The sequence below is a fragment of the Styela clava genome, chromosome 1, assembly GCF_964204865.1.
Source record: "Styela clava chromosome 1, kaStyClav1.hap1.2, whole genome shotgun sequence".
NCBI lineage: Eukaryota > Metazoa > Chordata > Ascidiacea > Stolidobranchia > Styelidae > Styela > Styela clava.
The window spans coordinates 1,837,124-1,861,287 of NC_135250.1; the positions used below are offsets into that span (position 1 = coordinate 1,837,124).

The window sequence follows — 24,164 nt, forward strand, 5'->3', positions numbered from 1 at the left end:
ACAGAACCAATATTCTATCTAGCCTTATAAATCTACAAAATGGTGAAACTTGTCGCAGTTTGTAGAGATGACGAGGATTATCCTTTCGAAAATCGACAACTTCCTCTCAATGTTGACAAAAATTTAACGGTGAGGAACTCTTTTTTACATTTTCAATAAATTTCGGTATAATTTCAACTTATCAGCACGCTAAATGTCTCCATTTACGATTTTTGCATATTTATATCGGGGAGAGACGGAAATCCGATAGTATGGTATATAGTTAGGACCGGTTTAATTATATGCCAATATGAATAAAGTATTCAGTATGGTACTGTATTTCTTTATTTTAGGAATAATTTAGGAAATACTCGTTGGAAACCTTAACTTATTTCCTGAAAAGTATAGAGAATTAAATAAAACATTTATTACTTTTATCTGTATGAATATACAATTTTACTCTTGTTAAACAATTGTTTACATCCACCGTAATTTATTACACCTTTAGAATTTAGGCAGAATAGTTGATTATTCAGTTTTGGTCATCTTGTCTTTGGCCATTGCTTTTTATCCGATATTTAGTCCCCTAATAATGTATTTTTAAAAAAAACCTTGTGGGGTTTGAGTTGATAATGAAAATACATTATTAACTGAACACGGAAAACATAGTGGGCAACTGGATGGAATATTCAGTAGATAAAAAGTTAAACGGCCTGCCGATTGATGCATCTTGCTATGCACACGCTGGTCATCGCACCTCTGATTATCCCGCATTGTTTCGCAGAATCAAATCCTGTCTGCGATAATTATTTGAGAGTGAATTGCAGTACTCTTTTTTGTTATAGAGTAGTTCACATAGGATAGGATTTACATATTTATCCCGGGGGAGAGGAAAGCCGATAGGACGGCTTATCCATATGGCGAACCACGGCCTCTAGTCCGGTCACCATTCCAAGTCGGGTATGGGATTAGTTATATTGTTTGTTTACGGAAGCAATGACTTGGTGGTGGAGGAAGCCGTAACCGACCAGCGGTTACGTGAACCATCCTACGGCGGCGAGGAGTCCAGCAATCCTCTCGCACATAACCATCCTTGCATGGGATTCGAACCTGCGAACCCACGCAGAGTAATTAAAGGTTCGGTGGCGAGCGTATTCCCAACGCTTAGCCCGTTGAGCCACACCGCCGCGCCCATAATTGCAGACCGGTTTTGATTTCCCCCACCACGAAGTTCTTGCGTGATACATCATGCTGTTCAAGTTATCTTATCAACTTACCTCTGGGATGAACATGAAAAAAACCTAACTTAATCATCTTAAACCTATTTTATTTATTCGTATTATTATTTCAGCTTGTGCTACAATTCGATGATCCCCTTCAACCTGGATATAAAAGCAACAATGCTAAATCAGATCTCAGGACTTTTATTGAGGTTTGTAAGGATTTTCATAAAATTTTTACATTTAAAAAGTATATTCCATATAGCAAATTCCGTTACATATAACTTGAACCTATTTTAATAGCATTTAATCACTAACAGCCACATTACTTGCACTTACTCAGTAAGTAAACAAGTCTAATCAATGAAGCAATGTCGCAGACCATCATTTGAATGCCAGTATCTCCAAAACTATATGGGATTATGGACATTCATTGCATGCCATTGAATAGCAATTTATATAAGACTTGAAGCAGTTTAAGTTGAAATGATTGAGAAAACAGCAGTGAAGTAAATTCCTTATAACTGAAAAACTTTTGACATTTTTTTTCTAGAATTACAACATTCTCAATGTGGAAGAAGTTAAACAAGCCTGCATGATGAATGGGAGAGATTTAACAACATTTCTGTCTCACATGGTTCCGTGTGTCGGCTGCAGAAGAAGGTGAGTGTAATTTTTTTTTGAATAGCCTACTTATTTGGGTACTTCCGAAGTATGTGAACCCAAATGGTGGACACCGGAACGTAATATGTGTACCAGGTTAAGGTTAAGCCATAATTTTATTCCAATATTTCTTATTTTGGTTGTATTACAAGTTCGGGGACTAGCTAAGTAACTCCCGTAGTATTTGTACATGAAATTATGGCTAACCTTAATCCAGTACACATGCTACGTTCCGGTGTCCGCCATCTTGGTTCACATACTTCGGGGATACCTTTATTTGGGGTAGAGCGGTGCAGAACGTAAACTCGAATGTTGTCACTTGTCAGGGCTTAAGCCTTGAGATATAAATCATCTAAACTTATTCAAATGTGCCAAATACTCCTTCCACAACCATAAATTTATTTTTTATGAGGTTATCTCACTCCAAACAGAGCTTTGTGCACGACAGTATGGAAATGAAACATCCACTATATCTATGGCTGCCATCAATATGAACCCAAAAATAAGGACATCAGGGAAACATAATGATAGAATAACGAGAGTATCGGTCTGGGGCCGAAGACTTATCGATTGAAAGTTAGGGGATCCCCCTAAACAGCGCTCTTACTCCATAGTGACACTTTGTGTTCCATCACTAATTAATTAATAACTCGCTAATTATACGACATAATTCATCCAAAATCTCCTGGTCCGGCATAAAATGAATGCACATGCAAAATCTGGAGCAGATTCAATCGCGCTTTCGTGAGATATCGCGTGCATCAAACAGACAGACAGACGAATACCTATCAACCTACTTCCCGATTAAAATCGATAAGTACGAGAACGAAATGTTCTAAACAAAATGTAATCATGCCAGTGCGATCCGTGTCTAATCATAATTTGCACTAGAAAGGATTTGCTCCAGCAGTTCTTTATTCTTAGAAACAATCTGTTCCAATATATATCGAATATTTTGATTCAAGTTACACAAATTGATTTTTGACTGGTAGGCGATTGTTTTGTTATTGTGTCAATTGATTTGCTGTTTTTATATAATGAGAGCGCGTAGCAAACAATGAGGTTGTAAAATAGCATTTCTAGCTAATCAATCATTCAAATTGACCAATCGAAGTGTCTGGTATAAGAACCTCTACCCATTAAATAAGGACACATGTCGAAATGAGGACGTTTCTTAGAAATAAGGACACAATTATTTTCTACGACAGAAATAAGGTCGTTATGGCAGTCCTGACTATATGAAATCTTTTCAAATTTGAATGTAATCGAATTTTTGTTTCATTTTTGGCGCTGCCTTTTTTATCGGTAAATCGGCTCGAAGCAAGGTCTGCACACAAACTCATCTGTCATCAGCGATTTAGATGATCACTGAGCGAAGTTATGGACATGTTCCTAGAGTACAAAAATCACCCCTGCTGAAATAGATTGAAACTTTGTACGAAACTTTACAAGAGCAATTATATGAATTGGGATTCGATTTCCAAAATATTTGAAAAAAAAAATCCTGAAGTTCTCGATTTCATAATTATAATTTTTTTTCTTACTTTTCTGGGCCACGTTCCTGATTATTATTTTCAACTTTTCCATACTTTTCAGCGTTGAACAAATGTTTCATCAACTTGCGGACCAAGGTCATCCAGCACTCGACCCATTGATTGTGACATCACGAGGAGGAATGTCAATCAAACGTCACGTTTCATCAAACCCAACAGCTTTGTATAAGTTGTTTTATCACGATGTGTAAGTAAAATACAATTGAAAATTTATTTCGTTGCAATAAACTGTTGGCACATTGTGATAGCCATACCAGTCTCTGTTCTGATCACCTTGCTGATATTGGCAGGTTCGAATACTCTGGTGATAAATAGGCACTCCCGTAGTATGTACCAGGTTAGGGTTAGGCCTTAATTTTACTCCGGTTTTCCTTTTTTTAGTTCAACTGCAGGCTTGAGGACTGTCTGTGTTATCCAAGTGAATATACCACCTGTCCATAGGTTTCAGTCCCTTTACACAACTTGATGTAAAGTAGGCGAACAAAATTAGTTACCTCCATATTGGTACACATATTTCTGGAGCGCTCAAATATCCATATTTGAAAATATCTTGCATTAAATTGTTGAATAAGTTATCATGCTATCCATAAATTGTAAAGGCAAAACTGGACTTTGGTTAGCAATTGAGAGAATTCCAAATCACTCAACCATGGCTGTTACGCTTGATTGATCTCTCTATTTCAATTAGTTGATGAACTGCTTATTAATATAATTATTTTGATTGTATTGAACAATCCCCTTTGGCCATTTGTTAATTCATAATAAGGCAAAACCATTGATTGGAGAGCAATAATAGGAGAATGAATTAATTAGGGAGGCAATGGTTAACGGTTAAACCGTTCCAGATGGTTAACGGTTAATTTTGACTGTTAACGACTATCTACCATAGTACTCCTTTTTTAATGTACATTCACTTAATAAAATGTATATCTTTAGCACAAAATCCAGCAAGGATTATGGCGATTAAAAAAGAATCCTGCTGTCTATATTTCAGTTTAATATTTAGTACCAAAAGCCATTTAAATAGCATCTTCAGCTCACGGAGTTCCTAACCTGCTGGCAGCCCACTGTCTCTCATATGTCAGTGACTCTTGACTGGTGGGAGGCATCCCACAACAAGGGCATAGACAAATTTTTTGGGAAGCTAAAAAGGAAAAATATTCAGTAGATTTTATCTTGCCCGCTTTATTTTGGATATTTACGTTCCATCCACATATTTTCAATGTATTCTTTGAATAAAACATACCTTCTGCCTTACTATCTGTTATTTGTCGCTTTTTGTTAGCTATTTATTTTTGAGGTGGGGCGCACGACAAATCATAAAAATGGGGCGCGGCTTCGAAAGTTTAAGAACCACCATCATATGTGGTTGTAAATTATTCCCAAAATCAATTTGCATTCGAAGATTATTGAATTTAATGTAAGTTAAATTGACTTGAGTATTAGATTCATAGCTTCTGCCATGTCTGTTTTGTTTAATAGCTGTAGTAACCATATTTAACCTCTAACCCTTTTTTTCAGGGTACATATGCATGGATTAATCAAGAATATTTTAAAAAGCAAGAAAAACAAACGATGCTTCATTCATTCATTGGAAATGCAGAAACCAAGGCTAGGAAGGTTTGTAAATAGCAATTCTTGTTATCTTGGGGCAGGTGGAGGAAAGTAGATAGGCCTAATGGGTAGCACAATGTCACAAACATGTTAACAGTTACTATTCAAGTTCTCACCCGCAGTAAATTTATTCCCAAAGATGCTTTGACAGCCTTGTATGAGCCATGTAGGGCTCCCAGTCACTTACACTAGCCCAAGATATTTTGTAGTAATATTGCCTTCTTAGTTTATTAAACTATGCATTATTAAATCCGTGGTCCCCAAAGTTGATCGACCGGGGAGGGGGGGGGGGCAAAATAATCGAAAAAAATTACTACCCGTCTAGATCTGATACATGGCCTATAAACATATATATGGGCGTTTGGATTTTTGTTAGCTACATTTGTAACTACCTTCTCTAATCAATTTTTTCTACCTTTTCCAGAGCCCTTGCAATGTCACCAAACAACGGCCAAGCTTGTTCAAATCTGAGTTCTTTGCCTCCTGCGACCTCTAACATCGCCCCTCCTATCACCCCTTATTACGGGAACGGATCCTGGATGGATATCTGGAACGATTTATCCAACGAATGCAAGGAAGAAGTTGTCATCTTAGATTGCGAAGGAATTCTGGATTTGATGGAAGAATACTTGAAACGTCACAGGTAAAACAATTTGTGTTCTGATCAGGCGAGCAGCCAGGATTTTCAAAATCGGAAATTCCCATTGCCGTCTCTAAAAGTTGCACGATTACGCGCTCTTTAAAAGAGCTGTTATTTCAGTGTATAAGGATTTTTCTGTGGCATAAAATATTCAATCTATAATAACTACCAGATTCTGAAATGTCCTTATATATTAATTTAGTTGTGTCCAACGTAACTCACAGTTGCGTTTTCTTATATCAAAATAAAAACATTACTTTCCTAAAATACCACGGCGACCGCTGGACATAAAAATATGTAATAAACTGCCTAATGTATTTTATTTTGATACATATTTTAGCAATCTTGCGACAAACTCGTTATCGCTAGTTCTGATTATCATTATTAATATTAACATATTAGTGGATAGTGGCAGCTCGCAACTCACAGCATTAATGCCTTTGTTTATCGAAGAGCCTTTAAAGTATGGAACATACCTAGTGGGGCTTCCTTTACCCTTGTGCCAATACTCAGACATTTGGTTTCATATCTGAATATTATCCTCGGACGGGTTCAATCAAGTAACTATGATCCTCTTCGTGTGATCAATTTATGAGAGCACTGACATTGATTGTATGATTTAATCAAAAATTCTGACATTTCAAGAATTGATCGTCGGCAAAATATTTCTCGCTCCTAATAACCATATTTTTTTACAGATTTTGTAAAGACTGTAAAAGCAAGGTAGCACGAGCTTTTGGGATTCTAGTCGACGAAATCGATCCCAAGAAAGAGACGGGGTACTGTAGCGCTCTGTATGTTGGACTTCGATTTTGTGGCCCCAAATCTAAGCTTGCGCTCGAACGAGAGGCTGAGGAAAGGGCTTCTTGTGATTCTGCAGAATGTGAAGGCTGTGATCACTCAAGCGATGAATGTGATCATGAAGCGGAACTGCTGTCTGGAAATACAGAATCGGAAGATGATAAAAATACTGTGGATAAATCTACTGAAACAAGGTACTACCATATAGAACCATTTATGTTGGGGTATTTTATTTGACTTTTAACTTATCGATTTTAATCGGTAAGTATGTTGATAGGTATTTGTCTGTCTGTTTGTCTGTTAGATGCACGCGATATCTCACGAAAGCGAGATTGAATCTGCTCCAGATTTTGCATGTGCATTTATCTTATCTCGGACCAGAAGCCTATTGATTTTGGGCGAATTATGTCGTATAATTAGCGAGTTATTAATTAATTAGTGATTGGACACAAGGTGTCACTATGGAGTAAGAGCGCTGTTTTGGGGATCCCCTAACTTTCGATCAATAAGTCTTCGGTCTCTGACCGATATCCTCGTTTCTTAATTTTCGCAGGTCTAATGAGCGAACTGAATAATTTACAATTTCGAATACATTCATAAATATTTTTGAATATGAAATATTGGATTTATTTGTATTGGGCGTGACTGGACAACAAAAAGGATTCAGTCTTTGTATACGGTATATCCTCGTATATAAGCTTAGTTTGAAACTCAACAAAAGAGTTGACAAACTAAGGGGTCAGCTTATACCAGGAGTCGGCAACCTTTTGTCGCTCGTGGGCCAAAATCAAAGGTTGAAGTCATTTGCGGGCCGCACATATTTTTAGAAAGTTAAAAATCGAATGGATGACCAATGAATCACATTTTATCACACGGATCCGAGTTTAAATTTTAAGCAGCGCGCGAAGACTGACCATTTAAAAATTTTTTGCGCTATTAAACCATTTGCACTTAGCATCAACTTTTCTGCGTTTTGTTGCCATTTGTCTAAATTATAATTAAATTATAGGCTCATTAAAGGAGTAAATGTGAATTATATACTTGTTACGTTATAATATAATTTAGTCTACACGTAAATTTTTTTGCGTGAACAATATAATCGACAAAACAGCTATAATTTGTTACTATAATTCATTGACGCGTCGCGGGCTGGATTATATTGCTCCGTAGGTTGCCGAACCCTGGCTTATACCTACATACATAGCTTATATAACTCTGATCGTACTAAAAATTTGGCTTATATGCACAACTTATATCGCACTTAATCTCTTTTGGAATCATTTGCTGTGACAGGTACGGCGTGTTACGATTTGTAGGGTCGGTTTATATGCGAGGCTTAACAGTAAGTAGTATGCTAAATTTGACGTTCATCTTAAGATTTTACTTTTATTTAATAGATTCCAAAAAAAAAATTTTGCTTATATAAATTTTATTTTCTCTTTCGTTTATAAAATGAGTAAATTTTGATTAATATACATTTTTACAGCGATGAGCCACTGGTACAAGGCAACCAATCTCGTCATATCCATGTCTGCTGTGAGACTAATTATATCGCCCATCTGATGACGAGGGCTGAAGCTGAGATTTCTGGAGGGTGAGACTGTTTTGCTTTATTATTGCTTATTTATTATTAAAAAATTATTTCAAAACAGTTATATGTAGAAATTTATCTATTTGAATAATTGGAATCACACAGTAGTGAAAACTGTGAATAATAGAAAAATAAGATCTTCAAAAATACTCTTTTAACAAGAATGCATTTCGAAAGTCTAGCTAGCACAAGGGTTCCCAAACCAGGGGTCGCGACCCCAAGTTGGGTCGGAGTGATAAGTAGGTAGGGTCGTAAACAGGTCATGGGGTCACTGAGGTATGGTAGAGGATGGATGTACAAAACATATAAGTTTTGACAAACCATGTTAAATTTAGCAGTTTGTACCATGGCTTACTGTAAAACAAGCCCATAGGCATCGCTCTATGCTTATGCTATAGAAAATGTAGGTGATTATTGTGACATCACTGTTTGGTTTTAGCTTATTTTACTTAATACCATCACATGATCGAACTCAAAATTGGGGTCACACTGGACACTTGAAAGTTGTCTTTGGGGTCGTCCTGAAAAAAACTTGGGAATCCTTGGTCTAGCACCTTGAATGAACATTTCGTTGCGTTCTTCCGAACATGACTCAATTTATAATATTATCATTATTTCATACTAGCAAATATTGATTCAGAATGTGTTCAAATAATACAGGGTTTTTAAATTGCAAAATGTAGAGGGAATTTATTGATGCCCTATTTAGTATCAAATAAAGTTAAAAAAAACTTGAATAAACACTGATTTAACTAAAACAAACCTGGTTAAGATATATTGTCTTATATAATAAAGTCCTAAAATTTTCAGAATTACAAATGGAATTTACTGATACCATATATTGTTTTGGCCCTCACAGATGTATTAAAAGAAGTAAAAATACTTCAATAATTACTGATTGAAAAACAACAAACCTGGTTAAAATATATTGAGAATTGACTTCATAACAAAATTGAAATAATGGACGCTCGATTTGCTGATTGCACCACTTCTCAAGCTATTACATGCAAAATACTAATTCAGCATAAATAATAAACAACGACATATGATAAACAGGAAACACATTCATTTAAGCAAGCTCATTAACAAGAGACTGCTTGTTTTTATCGTGATTTTTTAAACGAGGACATATTTATAAAGGTATTGGTAAGGTTGTCGGATTGTTAATAAAATCCCTTTAAAATCAATTTTATGCAATGCTTCATTTGTATTATTATTTGGTAGAAAAAAACACCAGGGATTTGAAAACAAATTAAAAATTAGAATTGATTCCAAATTAATTATATTTGATGTTTTGAATTCTTAATTTTGATACCTGGTAGCATATAACACCCAATTTATTAATTCTTGGTTAAAATGATGGACTTAGAGCCTTAATATAATCAAAGAGCTGTGAGGACAACATGGTTAAAGCCTATTCACAAGGCAATGGCACCTTTTCTTCACAAATTCACTCGCCTGGTGCAGGGCTGGCTGCTCAACTGGCGGACTGCGGTCAGAATTCGGACCTTTCGAGTATTGAATTCGGACCTTTCGAGTATTGGATTCGGACCGTACCTAATTCTTTATTTTGGATCATTAGCCCCTCTTTTGAAGTTTTCTTTTATAAATTGCCTTTTATTGTTTTAAATACATATGAAACGAACTATACAACCATAATAAACAATCTTGATTATCTAATAATCATAAGTCGGTTGAGGAAGTGCCCGTTTAAGGATGCCGAAATATAATTTCTGGAAAGACCGGACCCAAATTATTTTGAAGTTGTGTTTGCAGTAAATCTACGATAAAAATAGTTGAGTAGCCCTGTCTTAGTGATTTCCAGCCTGCTTCATTGAATTCTTCCTTTGTCTAGTCCTATTGTGAAGCTTTTTATCCTCCTCATAATGCAAAAAAAAAACACTATATTTATTCAATCTTTAAAGCAGGGGTCGGCAACCTTTTGTCGCTCGCGGGCCATATTTAGAGGTTGGAAGTCATTGGCGGAGCGCACATATTTTTAAAAAGTTGAAAACTGAACGGATGATACTTTTTATAATAAAAATCAAGCAGTGATACATCTCTCGAATAGAATATAGATTTATTTCCTCATTGCATCTCAAAGATTCCATCTGAATATTTTTGGCGCTATTGAACCCTTTGCACTTAGCATCAACTTTTCTGCGTTTTGCCTAATTATAATTAAATTATAGGCTTATTTAACGAGTAATTGTAAATTTCATCTTTGTTAGATCATAATATAATTTAGTCTACAAAAAATTCCGTTACGTAAAGAATATAATCGTCAAAACAGCTGTTCTGTTAGTATTATTCAGTGAAGCGTCGAGGGCCGGATTATATTACTTTGCAGGCCGGATTCGGTCCGCAGGCTGTAGGTTGCCGACCCCTGCTGTAAAGGATTCGTAGCCAATGTTATGCACAAGCTTTGTACAGGTTGCTAAGTACTAAGTGTATAAACGAGAATATCGTTCCGAGACCGAAGATTTATCGATCGAAAGTTAGGGGATCCCCCAGAACAGCGCTCTTACTTCATAGTGACACCTTGTGTCCCATCACTAATTAATTAATAACTTGCTGATTCTACGACATAATTCATCTAAAATCAATAGGCTGCAATACATGCAAAATCTGGAGCAAATTCAATCTCGCTTTCATGAGATATCGCGTGCATCTAACAGACAGACAGACAGACAAACAAACAGACAGACAAATACCTATCAACATACTTAAGTAATAACCATTATAGTTGCAAGGAGAAATCCGGTGCTCTCAGTGAAGCTGTGAACATGCTTTTTAAAAATTATAATTCATTTCAGACGTCGTGAACGACATGCAAAAACGATCGACGTAGCCCAAGAAGAAGTTCTGACTTGTATTAGTTTGTATTTGTACGAGAGATTACATCGATTGTGGCAGAAAGTACGAGCTGAATGCCAGACATGGAGAGTCTTGTTTTATGTCAGTGTTGAAACCATGAGACAAGTTTTTGAGGTAAAGTATTGTTAAAATACTTTTTTTTACACTTGTTTCGAAATGAACAAATTAAGTCATTTTGAGTGCTTACTCATAAGTAAAAGGGATTATTCTCTGTTCAAGGTAATAGACCACAAAAAACGGTGATTCCGTAGTATGCCAAGTGACTCTCGTAGTATTAGTACCTGAAATATGGCCTAACCCTAAACTGGTACACATACTACGTTCCGGTGTCCGCCATCTTGCTGCGCATACTACGCGAGTACCCAAAACAAAATACTTGGCTTATTTCTATTGTAAGCTAGGGGACGAGGCTGTTTGAGGGTAATAATTTTTAAAAAGGATTCACCTATTCAAGGTCACACGCTCTCACTCAGAGTTAAAGCAGACTCCTCTTCAAGCAGATTTTATTAACAACAATTTTGGCATATGCAAGGCTTCTCTGATTGTCTGTGAAAATGCATCAACGCTTTTCGAATTTCTGTCATAAATACTCACTTCGAAATTCACTTTGAAATATTAAATTATTTTCATCCAGAAAATCCGACAAAATTTTGACCTCAGGTCTGGACTCTTTAGAGAATTTTGAAACATGAATCCTACCTCAATATCTATGAAAAAATGCAGGAAAAAGTATGAATCCACAGCCTAACATCTCAACAACAATTCATCAGCTCTTAATATATTTTTCACCCTTTTCTGATTCCAGATTGTGATATTCTTGATGTTTTAAAATAAAACATGTTAAACTTTGACCCCAAAGCTCAGCATCTGAACTCCAAGTTTATGTTTTATTTTTTTACCAAACTTTTTTTTTTTTTTGTTATAATTCCAGATAGTGATAGAAGAAAAAGTAGGAATGGATAAACTGGAAGCACTTTGTGAAGAATTGGAAGAACAGGACAGGAAACAAGAAATTAAGCAAGAAAAGAAACGACAGAAAAAGAAAAGACAGAAGAAAAGGAAAGAAGAAGCAAAGAAACAAGAAGAAGCAGAGGTTTGTTCCATTTCTAGGGCTGGGAATGGTTAACCGATTAACCGATTTTAGATGGTTAACGGTTACGATTTATTTTAACCGGTAACTGACATCTCATGTACAAATCATCTTTATATTGTACAATTCTTTAAAAAATGATTATTTCATCGCAAATTTATCTCCTGTGGTGTTTAATTAAAAATAATATAGCTAACAGTATTGGTGAGGACATAATAAATAGGAAAAATAACTGAAGTACCAAGTGTGCAGATTATGAAAATTTGACAATGATAAATTCAGAATCAGTTTTCGATCGAAATATATTGTTCACGATTTTTTTCAAAATCGTATATTCAATGTCAACCAACAAGTGCGTAGTAGTTGCTGTTTTCCTTTGTGAAAAAAACCGAACACCGAAAATTTGTCACATAAATGACATTTCAGAACGGAATCGGGTTTTACTAAAATACTTCCATCGTTTCTACCCACGCTGCATATATCTTGCAGCGGAGCAATCATAAAACTATCTCGATTCGTGAATTATTTTGACCGATACCGGGATGAGGTCAAGCAAAATTGCTTTGTAACCATTGTGACGTAACAAGCTAAAATTATTATGTTAAACGTCACGCTGCGGTTAACGATTAATATGGTTTTCCCTGAAATTCCCAGCCCTAGTCATTCCATCACTATTTTCCTGATTATATTGCACAGTCTAGAGTCGATGGGTCTTTACTAATGTGTGATTCAACGCTGCATGTCGTTATGTAGTCTCAGTAGTGCTTGGCACTTATCTGCCACTGCCCACCATGGATTATATAATTTTAGTAGGTGCTTTGAAGGGGTACACGCCAAAACAAAATATTTCACTATTTTGAATACATTTGGAGAAAATATATCTGAATATAAAATTTTAAATACATTCTCAATTGAGCATAAGAAAAAGTATGTAAATTTTCATGTTGATCACATCTAAAACAAAATGAATATGAAATTGTTTTCTCTGTGTTGTTTCTTACCAGTTGAAATATCTCACAGTTTGATCTGCTGATGACTTAAAATTCTTAAGTTTTGAATAACAATATTCTAAGTCATTTCTAAATTCAAAAATTCACCATATTGTATATAATGAATGTATTCGAATTCGATTTGTTTTGGACATCCTTAGGTCATTCAATAATCCATTTTAAGCGTTTTAGCAGGATTCTTGATGTATTTTGACGGATTTTCACTGTTTTCAAGCGTTTTAGCAGGGTTCTTGGCGTTTTTTGACGGTTTTTCACTGTTTTTAAGCGTTTTAGCAGGGTTAAAAATAATTTTTCAAAATACCTTCAGTATACTAAATAATTCAGTTTTGCCAAGCTTCAGTCTAAAAAGAAACTATTCGTTCCGGTAGTCTAAAATATTTATTTATGAATTTCACAGACAATTCCACCAAACACTGATGCAAGCAACAAGGTTCCTTCATGCAACAACCGGGATTCCCCCTCCCTACCTGCGACCAGTGTAATGTGCTCTAACAACCGCATTTGTCGAAAAGGTGGGAGAGATGACGGCAACAGAAGCCCTGGTGAGTTGACGTAGTATTTTTATAAAACGCTTAATCAGGCCTTTTATTCAGATAATAACATGAAAGGGTACTCCTGAAGTATGCGCACCAAGATGGCGCACAACCTGAACCATAACCTTGTACACAACCTAAGTTCAGGTTGTGCGCCATCTTGATGCGCATACTTCAGGAGGTCCCATGGGAGTGTCTCATTTCAATAAAATCTGTTAATGAAAATTGTCAACCATCGTTGAAAGGGGTGCATTTTCAAAATTTGCCACATACATCATTTTACGTAGATATACCACTGCATTGCAGAAAATCTTTCTTTTGAAACTTTGACATATGGCATGTTGTATGTTGGCTTCCTCAACTAGTTAAGTTCATTCGCCGGACTAGCTAAGTTTATGACCCCCCCCCCCCCCCCCCCCCCCTTTTGAAATGTAAAAACAGCTATTTTTATTATGCATAGCATATGTCTATATTCATATGTCTCTTATATCTGTTTGTTTGTCTGTTAGATGAACGCAATATCTCAAGAAGGCGAGGTTGAATCTGTTCTAAATTTTGCATGTGCATTCATCATATCTCGGACCATAAGCCTACTGATTTTGGATGAATTATGTCATATAATTAGCGAGTTATTAATTAATTAGTGATGGGACACAAGGTGTCACTATGGAGTAAGAGCGCTGTTTTGGGGGATCCCCTGGCTTTCGATCAATAAGTCTTCGGTCTCCGACCGATGTTCTCGATTAACCCTCGATACCTTTGAAAACCCGCATTTAGCCGTCTTTTTCAATCTAACTTGGCAATTTGAAATTTCAAAACCCCTATTTTGAAAATTCCAAGCTATTTCCCTGCCAATGCTAATCGCTACTGTAACCATTTTTCAGGTTTCCAAGGAAGTGATCTCGGATATTCATCAGGATATTGTGAAAGTAGCGTCAGTTCAAGAGAGGGGTCAGAGGTCACATGCTCAGATGGTTTCTGCAACCACGATGGTGAGTTATACGAGTAATTGGGTTGCTTTTATTGTAACAACAACATTTTAAAAATTTGACATGAATTAGAGGGGCTCCCGAAGTATGCGAACCAAGATGGCGGACATCGGAATGTAATATGTGTACTAGGTTAGGGTTAGGCCATAATTTAAGGTATAAATACTACGGGAGGCTCTTGGCTAGTCTTCGAACTGATAATAGGACTAAAATAAGGAAAATTGGAAAAAAATTATCGCCTAACCCTGACCTGTTACCCATGTTACGTTCCGATGTCCGCCATCTTAGTTCGCATACTTCGAGAACACCGACTTAGAATATCTGGAAGACAAAAAAAGCAAGATGGCAGTGATTCGAAAAAATTTCCATCTGAACCGATTTAAATAATTTACTATTCGATTCAAAATATCCATCTCTATCGGTGTCTGATTAAGTCATTCTAAAGACAAGGTGTGTGCAATAGGCTGCTTGCAGGCCACAACTCAGCCCGCCAAGCCATGGACCTTTCCTCGACCTTTGACCCCTAAAAATAATTCTTCCTATACCTCACCATTGCAAAATTTTCGTGGCTATTTTAGGTGTGGTTCCGCGAGTTGGCGTCTGTAAAATGGGGTATGTGTTTCAAACCATTATTATGCTTCACAGCATTCAACAATCTGTTTTTTAAAAGTACCGGTAAAGAATTTCAGCCTAGTTTATCACAGCTATTTCTACACTAATTATTTATTACTGCAATTAAATTGAAACTTCTAGGAAGACAGAGTGATCATTGAATTATCTGATTTATGTTTAAGTTTCCGAAACTCAACTGAAAACTAACGAATAGAGTTCAGAAACGCGAAAACTAGGTAATGTTTACAACCGCGCCTGAAAGTGTCTGAGCGGATGCGAAAAGGGAGCATTGTTACGTCACTTTTAGCATCTTGCTGATTGGCCAATGTCGTGAAGTAAACAAGGAAGTCAATGCTCGGGGAAAGGTTCATTGAGTGTGTCCCTTGTCAACACTCAGATGAAACATGTGTCGCCCTGCTAGATATCTGAAGTTGGTTATATGACCCGCCGCCAAAAAATATTGCACACCACTGTTAGAGACATTCCTTACCCTGGGATTATCTACTTATACCGTATATGCTCGTTTTACCGCCCGATCTTGATTAAGGGCCCGTTTGAATAGCCGCCCGTGTGAACAGAACATAAAAATAAATAGGGGCCGGTGCTTGAATACCCGCCCGATGTAGAAGCTGATTTTTCAGTGGTAGAGAACAATAGAAAATGTGAAGCGCTTTGGTCACAACGCTGTTGAATTTTAAGCGCTGGTAGATAACACTCACACCTTAGGCGTCCAATTACATAACAGATAGCATTGATTACGTAACACCGTGGTTCTCAAACTGGGTGTCGTGACGCCAAAGTGCGTCGTTTCAATATTGATAGGGTGTCGCAAAACTTTTCTTCTATTGCGGATTTGTACCTGCTATGCGTAGAAAAAGTCAAAAAATTTTCGTTTTTGTTTAAATCATCAAGCGCCCGTGCTTGAGTAAGGGCCGGTTTGAATAAGGGCCCGGTTAGTATGTTTGGTTAAAAAAACATGGGCCCGGGCTACAAAACGAGCAAATACGGTATTCAGATTATTATCTTGTATTCTCTTGTTTATATTCAGAGCATGAATGTGCAGAGAAAGAAAACAGAGCAGCTTTCCCTCACAAAATCAATAAGGGATCAAGTGGAGAGTTCGGACATAAAAGTAAGTGAATTGATATTTTACTTTATAGGGGGGTTTCACATATTTTATTTTATAAGGGTGTTTTCACCCTCTATTCAGGGGTTCTCAACCTTTTTTCTGTCAAGTACCACCCAGGTCACGAAACAATCAACACGAACCCCCGGTAATCAGACATCGAACAAAGTTGTGATATATTGACTAACGATTTGTTGAAACAACAATTTATCGACCAGATGTAACTAAATTAAATCTTCGTGTTAATATTATTGCCCTTGTCCTCCGCCTAACTAATGAATTCTTAAAATCTCTCCTTCAAGTTTAAAAAGCATAATCACTACCTCCAACGCTCGCAACACGCTGTCTTTTGAGATTTCACAATTTGCCTGCAGAGCCGTGAATTTCACGTTGTTGCGTCACAATTGCAACATCCGGGGAAAATCTACGTTTCGATCGACACGCATTTTCCCATGGTAGTAATGAAGAATATTAAAAAACAGCAACACACTAAAACTTGACTGCCGTCCAAGTACCCCTGGAAATCTTCTCGTGAACCCCTGCCTTATTTGATCGAGGCTCTGTTTTGGGGATTCGCAGGTTCGAATCCTGCAGAATAATTATGTGCGAGAGGGGATATCTACTGGGGATATCTACTTATACCGTATATGCTCGTTTTATGGCCCGATCTTGATTAAGGGCCCGTTTGAATAGCCGCCCGTGTGAACAGAACATAAAAATAAATAGGGGCTGGTGCTTGAATACCCGCCCGATGTAGAAGCTGATTTTTTGAAAAGCGCTTTTGTCACAACGCTGTTGAAATTTAAGCGCTGGTAGATAACACTCACACCTTAGGCGTCCAATTACATAACAGATAGCATTGATTACGTAACACCGTGGTTTTCAAACTGTGCGTCGCGAAGCCAAAGTGCGTCGTTTCAGTATTGATAGGGCGTCGCAAAACTTTTCTTCTATTGCGGATTTGTACCTGCGATGCATAGAAAAAGTCAAAAAATTTTCGTTTTCGTTTAAATCATCAAGCGCCCGTGCTTGAGTAACGGCCGGTTTGAATAAGGGCACGGTTAGTATGTTTGGTTAAAAAAACATGGGCCCGGGCTACAAAACGAGCTAATACAGTATTCAGATTATTATCTTGTATTCTCTTGTTTATATTCAGAGCATGAATGTGCAGAGAAAGAAAACAGAGCTGCTTTCCCTCACAAAATCAATAAGGGATCAAGTGGAGAGTTCGGACATAAAAGTAAGTGAATTATTATTTTATTTTATAAGGGTGTTTTCACCCTCTATTCAGGGGATCTCAACCTTTTTTCTGTCAAGTACCACCCAAGTCACGAAACAATCAACACGAACCCCCGGTAATCAGACATCGAACAAAGTTGTGATATAGTGACTAACAATTTGTTGACACAACAATTTATCGACCAGATGTAACTAAATTAAATCTTCGTGTTAATATTATTGCCCTCGTCCTCCGCCTAACTAATGAATTCTTAAAATCTCTTCCAAGTTTAAAAAGCATAATCACTACCTCCAACGCTCGCAACACGCTGTCTTTTGAGATTTCACAATTTGCCTGCAAAGCCGTGAATTTCATGTTGTTGTGTCACAATCGCAACATCCGGGGAAAATCTACGTTTCGATCGACACGCATTTTCCCATGGTAGTAATGAAGAATATTAAAAAACAGCAACACACTAAAACTTGACTGCCGTCCAAGTACCCCTGGAAATCTTCTTGTGAACCCCTGGGGGATCGTGAACCCCTGCCTTATTTGATCGAGGCTCTGTTTTGGGGATTCGCAGGTTCAAATCCTGCAGAATAATTATGTGCGAGAGGTTGCTGGACTCCTCTCACTGCCGAAGGGTGTTTCACCACCAAATCTATGCAATAACTGGCTAACTAATGCAATACCCAATATGGATTGGCAACCGGACAAGAGGCCAGGGTTTGCCATATGATTAAGCTCTTCTATTCAACTCAAGAGTCGTGCTGCATACGAACACAAATATATTTCTGTAACTTTTCGTCAGAAAAGCATTTTACAATAATGTCTGAAGAAGTCTGACGTCGCTCAGACGAAACGTTACAGAAATATATTTGTGTTAGTGTGCAGCAAGACTCTTGAATAGAATAGTCATTACTTATCGATTTTAATCGGTAAGTATGTTGATAGGTATTTGTATGTCTGTATGTTTGTCTGTTAGATGCACGCGATATCTCACGAAAGCAAGATTGAATCTGCTCCAGATTTTGCATGTGCATTCATCTTATCTCGGACCAGAATCCTATTGATTTTGGGCGAATTATGTTGTATAATTAGCGAGTTATCAATCAATTATTGATATAGTGATCTAGATTTTTGTAAAGCGAGAGAATTTTGAGACCTGCCGAGTGTGTGCGCAGTGCGCAAGTTACAAGAGCGGATGAATCGAAACTGCAGTTCCTGTTTTGGGGGATCCCCTAACTATCGATCGATAAGTCTTTGGTTTCCAACCGATATTCTCGTTTACACTCTTGCTACAGCATCCTTGCGTAATACGCATACGGATCCACCTGCGCAAAGGCATAGAGAGCAAGGAAAGGTAGTTAGTTTCATGCAACCTTAACTGTTGATTAAGCTTTGTAACCTTTTTCCCCCTCGAGATATGTAAATCCTATCATATCTTAATTTTCAACGTGGCGAAACCTAAAATTATGACCTTATGAAAGAGTTTGGAATCCCCAATTTGAATTAGCTTCTCACAGCCTTGCTTATGACACTTCTTTTCTTCTATCATAGGTTGTCGTCCCTGCCAGATGTCAAGTGCTCCACCAATATCATCTCAGTCACCTGCAGAAGGGTCATGTGACGAGTGTCAAAGTTCACAGGATACAGGAAGGAAGTGCAAAAAAGGGAAAAAAGTAAAAGTGAGTCTTTAAGTTTTGTCTAAAGGTAGGGATGTCCTTATCATTTTCGTTTAGCGTTGTATTTGAGTAGTTTTTTTCAATTTTGGTTAATCAGAATTCAGAAAGTCTGCAAAACTTGTAATGTTGGCCACTCGATTTTCTTGTAATGTCGGATAGTTCAAAATCGGGATTGGAAATTTTTATGCAACGGTTTATGAAACGCTGCGCCACTCCTTAAAACAGCTAACTTTGTCACCAGATAATGATGTTTTAAGGGGCTCCCGAAGTATGCGAACCAAGATGGCGGACATCGGACACATATGTGTACTAGGTTAGGGTTAGGCCATAATTTTAGGTATAAATACTACGGGAGGCTCTTGGCTAGTCTTCGAACTGATAATAGGACTAAAATAAGGAAAATTGGAAAAAAATTATTGCCTAACCCTAACCGGTTACCCATGTTACGTTCCGATGTCCGACATCTTGGTTCGCATACTTCGGGAGCACCTGTTTTTGTTCGCAAAATATTTGATTTATGATCAAAACGAGCATTTGAATGTCTTTCTATATTAATTGTGTGTAAAATGCGGTTACATCGACCAACAGCAAAAGTAATTGTATTCTTTATGTTCAAACAATTCATGCTCAACAAAGTGGAAACACCCTGTGAAATGCCCTTACCAAGCAATGAAACTAAAAAGAACGGGATTTCTTGTGAAGGAAAAAGTAAAACCATTTCTGCGCCTGGCATTGTGGTCCTTTCTAACCGCTCTAAGCCCCCCCTAGTTAGGAACCACTGCACTAAACATTGTTCAAATTGCTAATTTACAGTTTAATTTTTTATTTCTCTTTCTCCCTAGAGCAACATCTACAACATTGGGAAACCTTTCTCCTCTCAGGAATCCGGAAATTTTCAATCGAGACTGTTAGAAATGCTGAAAGAGGTGCTTTTCTTTATTTAATACAGCTTTTCGCAAACTGTGTTCCGCAAACTTTCGAGAAATAGGGATCGAATTAGCGACTAAATTGGTCGCTATGGTGATCTCGGTCGTAGTTCGGTGGGTTGTAAATTTGTCACCGAACTGGCGACAAACAGGCGGACATGACATGTCTTGCTATCCAAATCTTGTGCCAGTCTTTGAATCATTGCGTTATCGTCAATCGTTCAACCCTTCAATTTTAGCTTCTAATTTTTAGTGTTCAACAAGCAGGATAAAAAGTGTAGGCGTTCCGAGACGAAAAAGTTTGAAAACTGGTTTAGTACGCAACTGCAAGTCCCAAGAAATTTAGACTCTCAGTCCTAATACTTCGGTTGAGCAAAATTTTGAATCTGGTTAAAAAAAATTTTAATCGGATTCCCAACTCCCAAATTTGCCCCTTATTTATAAAAATTTTCCTGCCTCTGAGCTCCGTTAAAATTTGGATTATGACCTCGACACTGGGTGTTTGTTATAACAATTATGATTCAATGTAAGACGTGCAAAACTGACTATTCGACTGGTTGTAGTATTGAATGGATTAAACCTCTAAATCAGCTATAATTATGCACACCAAGATGTCTCACAACCTGAATTCAACCGGTACACACACATATTATGTTCAGGTTGTGCGACGTCTTGGTGCTCCATAAGTATGCGCACCAAGATGTCTCACAACCTGAATCCTAACCGGTACACACATACTATGTTCAGGTTGTGCGCCATCTTGGTGCGCATACTCCTGGAGGTCCATAAAATGTTATGTTTTGCTTTGTGCATTTATAGGAACCTGACAAATTCACTAGTCGAAGCCAAAGAGATAAACAAGGTGTTGTCAATGGCGATGGAAATGGTAAGTAAAGATTTTTACATAAATCAGTGTATTCGGGGAGCGAGGACGTACATGGAGGGGGGGGGTGGAATTTGTGCAAACCTTGGGGGGAGAAGATTTTTATGTCGGATCCCCCCCCCCCTTTGGATATTTAAAAAAAAAATTGTATCGTAAATAACAATTTCTTGTAGCTTGAACACTTTTCCGACTTTCAAAGCACTAGAAAACCAACGTTTTCAGGCTTTCTGGCGGTTCAGCTAGAGACTCCGGTGTAACTAGGCAATTAGCAATTCAAGAATCCCCCCCCCCCCCCCGCACATCGAAAATTTCAGTCTGCTACGCCCCTGTCTACTGTGTCTATTTTAACATAGTTTATATTGAAGCATTATCACGAGCTTGAAGATCAATTACAGAATATCTCATGTTTTTATCACTTGTGCTTTGTTTGTTTTTTATAATTTGTATGTTGGGACCTCCCCCTCCCTTTTTGAAAAATGAAAAAAGCATTTCCTGTATCATACAAAACAATTTCTCGTAGCTAGAACACTCCAAGACTCTTGAAACTCACGTTGTCTGACCTTCGGGCAGTTCCGCTAGCCATTCCCGTCTAACTAGGCCAGGGTGATCCAAGGTTGTCGGCTCCGCGGGCCACAAAATTATTTTTGCATTGTTCGCGGGCCACAATAGTACTAAAAATAGGTGAACAGTGCAATACAAAACAAACACTTTTATTGTACAAACGCATAGGTATCAGACATAGCCATCCCGAGCTAATAGAATCCGCATTCGATTTTTAGTTTTCTATGATGCCTATATTGTTAGCATATATTACCGACCAAAAAGTTAGAAAACCAGATAACAAATTAGACTGCCAAGCACCTCATTCAACTTCGCTGGTTGCCCCAGCTAGCCATAACACTATTTAATTCAGTGACATTAGTGATGACAATATGTCAAAAGATTTTTCTGATTAATTTTATGACGAAACAAAACGAAATGCGATTTTTTGATTACTCTCTGAATGTGACGCGGGCCACAGATAATGAAGCAGCGGGCCACATGTGGCCCGCGGGCCTGGGTTTGGACCACCCTGAACTCGGCAAAAAGCATTTCAAGAACCCCCTCATTTAAAAGTATTTGGCTACAGGCCTGTCTATTTTAACATTGTTCTCTTATATTCAAGCATTATCACAAAGTCCACAAGCTAAAGCTTGATTATAAAGTATCTCATCATGATTTTTAACTTACGCTTCTTTGTTTTTCATAATAGGTTCAGAAGGTCACGACCCCGATGACGAGGAAAGTGACGGCGACGGTTTAACAGCGGAAGAGATAGCGGAGTTCGAGAGAGACAGGAATCGAATTCGAGAGGAAAGAATCGTTCTGCGGGAAAAAATTCGAAAGAACTTTTTGCATTTTTGTGGAAAGGGGGACGAATTAAGTGAAGGTGCCAAGGTTGCTAACGGCAACGATGGAGGCAGTGGTCACCAGAGCGTGACTGTCGTCAATGGCAACCAACAACGTAAGGGGAAACCCCAAAATGGTACAAACCATTCCAATGGGAAAAAAGTGAAATCCCGTAAATAGTTTAACCAAATAATTACGACTCAATTTTTTCCAGAAAAACTGAAAAATTCCCGATTTTTATGTTTTTATTATGTTTATTGTAATTTGTTATTTTCATACGTTGAACAGCAGGGCTTCGGAGCTGGAAAACTTTTATTGACAATTCTCAACATCCTGAAAACTAACTGTCCTCCCAAAAACATTGACCTGACTCTGAGCTTAAAATATTAAAAAAAAATTTTGGCATAAAGTCCTTTGGTTTGTTTCTAGGGGCTTTGCTTATAATAATTTGTTTTGATTTAATAGTTGATTTCTACTTCTGACTCTAAGCTTGTAAATTATTTTAATTGTATTTAAAACTTTAGACTTGCGAATTTTCACTTTCAAATCGTTTTACTTTGGTTCTCCGGGTTCAAAATTTTGACTTTGACTCTCAAACGTCAAAGGGACTCTGGTAAAATTTCTAATCCTTGGGACAAAAAAACTCCTCTGCTCTGCTGGACGTAAAAACACATTGCCAAAAATGAGCATAATACAATTCTTATGCGCCTCTAATTTTTGTCAAAAACCCAAAAAGTGGGATATTTTACAAAAAAAAATAATTGTAGTTTACACATATCGTTTGTTTATTGATGATAGCAAATATTGTTACCATAAACATAAGGTTATTCTGCTATTATATTTTAGATGAAAGTAGGTGTTGCCGTTGGCTGCATTATATTGAATAAAATGCTGTTATATAATTTTATTGAATGATTTATCAAGATGTTTGCAACTATGGATACAGAAGAGCCAGATACAAACAGCTTTATGTAACATAGGCTTTCTAGAAGTTTCAGTCACAAAGATTTTGCTTATTAATCTTATGACATGCATTCCGCGTCGCACAAGCTAGCTCTTAGGGCATTGTAATGTTATAGGCATAGATAATAAATTGGACTCAGGTATAGGCTTTGCAACGGAAAAGGATTGGAATTACTCTGATGTACCAGATTAAAAAACAAAATTGGAAACTCGTTTCGCGGGCACACGCAATTCAAAATTGGCACTTTTTTGTGAGCCGCACAATCTTTTTCTATGGGACCCTTGGATGCGCATGTCTGCTTTATCAGAAAGGAGATGTGCTGTTTTGATAAGTTATAGTTGGGAAAAATCCTTTTTTCGAAAATAAGGAATGAATCGTTTTCCGTATTTACATATGCTTGAACAGGGTTGTTTAACATTTTGATGGGCCCTATAACAAATTCACCCATGTGAGCGCTTTTTTAAATATAAACTGTAGGAATAGGATATTATACCTTATGGAAAAATCTAGTGTTTGAAAAGGGCCACAGTAAATGGCTCGGCGGGCCACACGTTACACACCCCCTGTGCTAGGAAGTTGTTAGTTATAAGCAGAATAGGATTTAATATTTTTTCCGTTGGAGAAGAAATATGGCTTGGTTATTAATCGTATCGTAAGTCTTTTTTGGAATTTCAAATGTCAAAAGACCGTGTCATGAATAATCCGAGTGAAGTTTGTTATAAAAATGATTTTATTCCCAGGCTCATGTTGATAACATGTTCAAGCGCTGAACATATCCTGGGAATTGTGCAGAATATTAA

General features: G+C 37.3%; 1 protein-coding gene across 2 annotated transcripts; it reads left to right on the forward strand.

Annotated features, from left to right (window-relative positions):
- On the forward strand, window positions 1–23,302 carry LOC120335629 (gametogenetin-binding protein 2-like). 2 transcript variants are annotated; one of them, XM_078116069.1, is made up of 17 exons: window positions 1–129; window positions 1,331–1,411; window positions 1,753–1,862; window positions 3,459–3,602; window positions 4,937–5,035; window positions 5,454–5,672; window positions 6,368–6,664; window positions 7,957–8,064; window positions 10,878–11,052; window positions 11,870–12,031; window positions 13,436–13,580; window positions 14,456–14,563; window positions 16,221–16,304; window positions 19,078–19,205; window positions 20,045–20,128; window positions 20,948–21,014; window positions 22,264–23,302. In XM_078116069.1, exons 1-17 carry the CDS (start codon window positions 40–42, stop codon window positions 22,578–22,580), a joined length of 2,418 nt encoding a protein of 805 aa, XP_077972195.1. In that variant the 5' UTR covers window positions 1–39; the 3' UTR covers window positions 22,581–23,302. The 2 variants fall into 2 exon arrangements, with proteins under 2 accessions (XP_077972195.1, XP_077972191.1); XM_078116065.1 differs by lacking the exon at window positions 16,221–16,304 and adding an exon at window positions 17,455–17,538.
- Window positions 23,303–24,164: the final 862 nt, after the last annotated feature.